Genomic DNA, 2,346 nt, shown 5'->3' on the forward strand with positions numbered 1-2,346 from the left:
AGGTGTCTCTCTCCTCCACAGAGTGTGTTATTGTGTGTGGAGGTGTGTGTTAGTGAGGTGTGTCTCTACTCCACAGAGTGTGTTATTGTGTGTGGAGGTGTGTGTTAGTGAGGTGTGTGTCTCTCCTCCACAGAGTGCGTTATTGTGTGTGGAGGTGTGTGTTAGTGAGGTGTGTGTCTCTCCTTCACAGAGTGTGTTATTGTGTGTGGAGGTGTGTGTTAGTGAGGTGTGTGTCTCTCCTCCACAGAGTGTGTTATTGTGTGTGTGGAGGTGTGTGTTAGTGGGGTGTGTGTCTCTCCTCCACAGAGTGTGTTATTGTGTGTGGAGGTGTGTCTTAGTGAGGTGTGTGTCTCTCCTCCACAGAGTGTGTTATTGTGTGTGGAGGTGTGTGTTAGTGAGGTGTCTCTCTCCTCCACAGAGTGTGTTATTGTGTGTGGAGGTGTGTGTTAGTGAGGTGTGTGTCTCTCCTCCACAGAGTGTGTTATTGTGTGTGGAGGTGTGTGTTAGTGAGGTGTGTGTCTCTCCTCCACAGTGTGTTATTGTGTGTGGAGGTGTGTGTTAGTGAGGTGTGTGTCTCTCCTCCACAGAGTGTGTTATTGTGTGTGGAGGTGTGTGTTAGTGAGGTGTGTGTCTCTCCTCCACAGAGTGTGTTATTGTGTGTGGAGGTGTGTGTTAGTGAGGGGTGTGTCTCTCCTCCACGGAGTGTGTTATTGTGTGTGGAGGTGTGTGTTAGTGAGGTGTGTGTCTCTCCTCCACGGAGTGTGTTATTGTGTGTGGAGGTGTGTGTTAGTGAGGTGTGTGTCTCTCCTCCACAGAGTGTGTTATTGTGTGTGGAGGTGTGTGTTAGTGAGGTGTGTGTCTCTCCTCCACAGTGTGTGTTATTGTGTGTATCATCCTCCCCCTCAGCACCTGCAGTAGGGTGCAGCTGCAGCAGTGCAGTCTCTGTGCAGTCTCTGACTGAGGGAGGTTTTTGTACGACTCTATTTCACTGTGTGAACACATAGCCACTGTGGTAACTCTGACAGTAATAATCTCCTGCATCTTCAGTCTGGACGTTACTGATGGTCAGAGTGAAGTCAGATCCAGATCCACTGCCACTGAAACGATCTGAAATACCTGTCTGTCTAGTGTTAGTCCTGTAGATCAGGAGTTTAGGAGCTTCTCCAGGTTTCTGCTGATACCAGGCCACACACGGAGGGGAACATGCTGGTGAAGGGTTGAATTTACAATTGATGGTGAATGACTGTCCTGTAGAAACTGTGTGTCCTGAAGGACTCTGAGTCACAGTCACCTGACCACTGGATCCTGAGAAACATAAATTAGATAAAAATCACATTGTAAATTGGAAATTTTAAAATATATAAGTTAATGTAAATTATTAAATTATTAATTAAATTATTAAAATATGCTTTTCAATTTAAAAAAATGATTTTCTATAATTAATGGTTTAGATTATTTTTATATTTATTACTTTATATTTTGCTTGTTTTTTTTTCTTTCAAATTATATGTGAATGTGTTAGTTCAGTTATTTCAGTTTTTTCAGTTTCAGTAAAGTGTGTTACCTCTCGTCCAGAGCGCCAGTGTCCAGATGAAGATGGAGACCAAAGTCATGGTTGCTGTGGGTGAAGTTTGTGGGGCAGCAGCTCTCAGTCATGAAGTGTTAAACTCACAGGACTATAAACACTAGCAGAGCACTGAAGCATGGGCTCATGATGCAAAGTGGACCCTCTCTATGGAAATGAGGAAAATTACCTACATTTTTTTTATTAATATCATGGAATATCTGTGTATCATTAGTTCTTTCCACATTCAACTGAAAAAAAAGAAATTAGAAAAAAAAATATTATTATTTTATTGTTCCTTCATTAATCTGGTGTCAAAATCCAATAACCAATATGTGTTTGTGTGAATGTGTGTGTGTGTGTGTGTTTGTGTGAATGTGTGTGTGTGTGTGTGTTAGTGAAAGCCTGTGCTCATTTTCCCACATCTTTTTCTGCATGTTCCTGCTGAGCAGCAGCTCTGAAACCAATCCCCATTTCACAATGAAAATCAAACAGTCAAACAGCCCTGGTCCGTTATTGTGTGACAGAGACTCTCCCTGTAGCACTGCTCTGTCTCCCAGCAACAATAATGTAATTTGAGCTGAGGTCTCTGTGGGGCGTGTCGTTGTAAAAGTGGATCCCAAAGAGCTCCAAGACAGAACTGAGCACAGAGCTGCTCTCACCTGCTTCTACTGTAGAGTTTAAATTCTCCACAGAGCTGATATTTCTGTCTGTTCTCTGTTCAGTGTCCTGTTGCTGGACCTGAGACTTTACTGCACTGAAATAAAGCTTCATTCTGGACA

The 2,346-nt window shown here is 43.1% G+C and overlaps 1 gene segment (V, D, J or C); it reads right to left on the reverse strand.

Annotated features, from left to right (window-relative positions):
- Window positions 1-985: 985 nt before the first annotated feature.
- LOC136694140 (immunoglobulin kappa variable 4-1-like) lies at window positions 986-1,613 on the reverse strand. The segment is given in 2 exon segments: window positions 986-1,305; window positions 1,565-1,613. Coding segments are annotated over 2 exon segments (369 nt in total).
- Between the last annotated feature and the right edge of the window lie 733 nt (window positions 1,614-2,346).

Source organism: Hoplias malabaricus, chromosome 4 (assembly GCF_029633855.1).
Source record: "Hoplias malabaricus isolate fHopMal1 chromosome 4, fHopMal1.hap1, whole genome shotgun sequence".
In the NCBI taxonomy this organism is placed as follows: domain Eukaryota; kingdom Metazoa; phylum Chordata; class Actinopteri; order Characiformes; family Erythrinidae; genus Hoplias; species Hoplias malabaricus.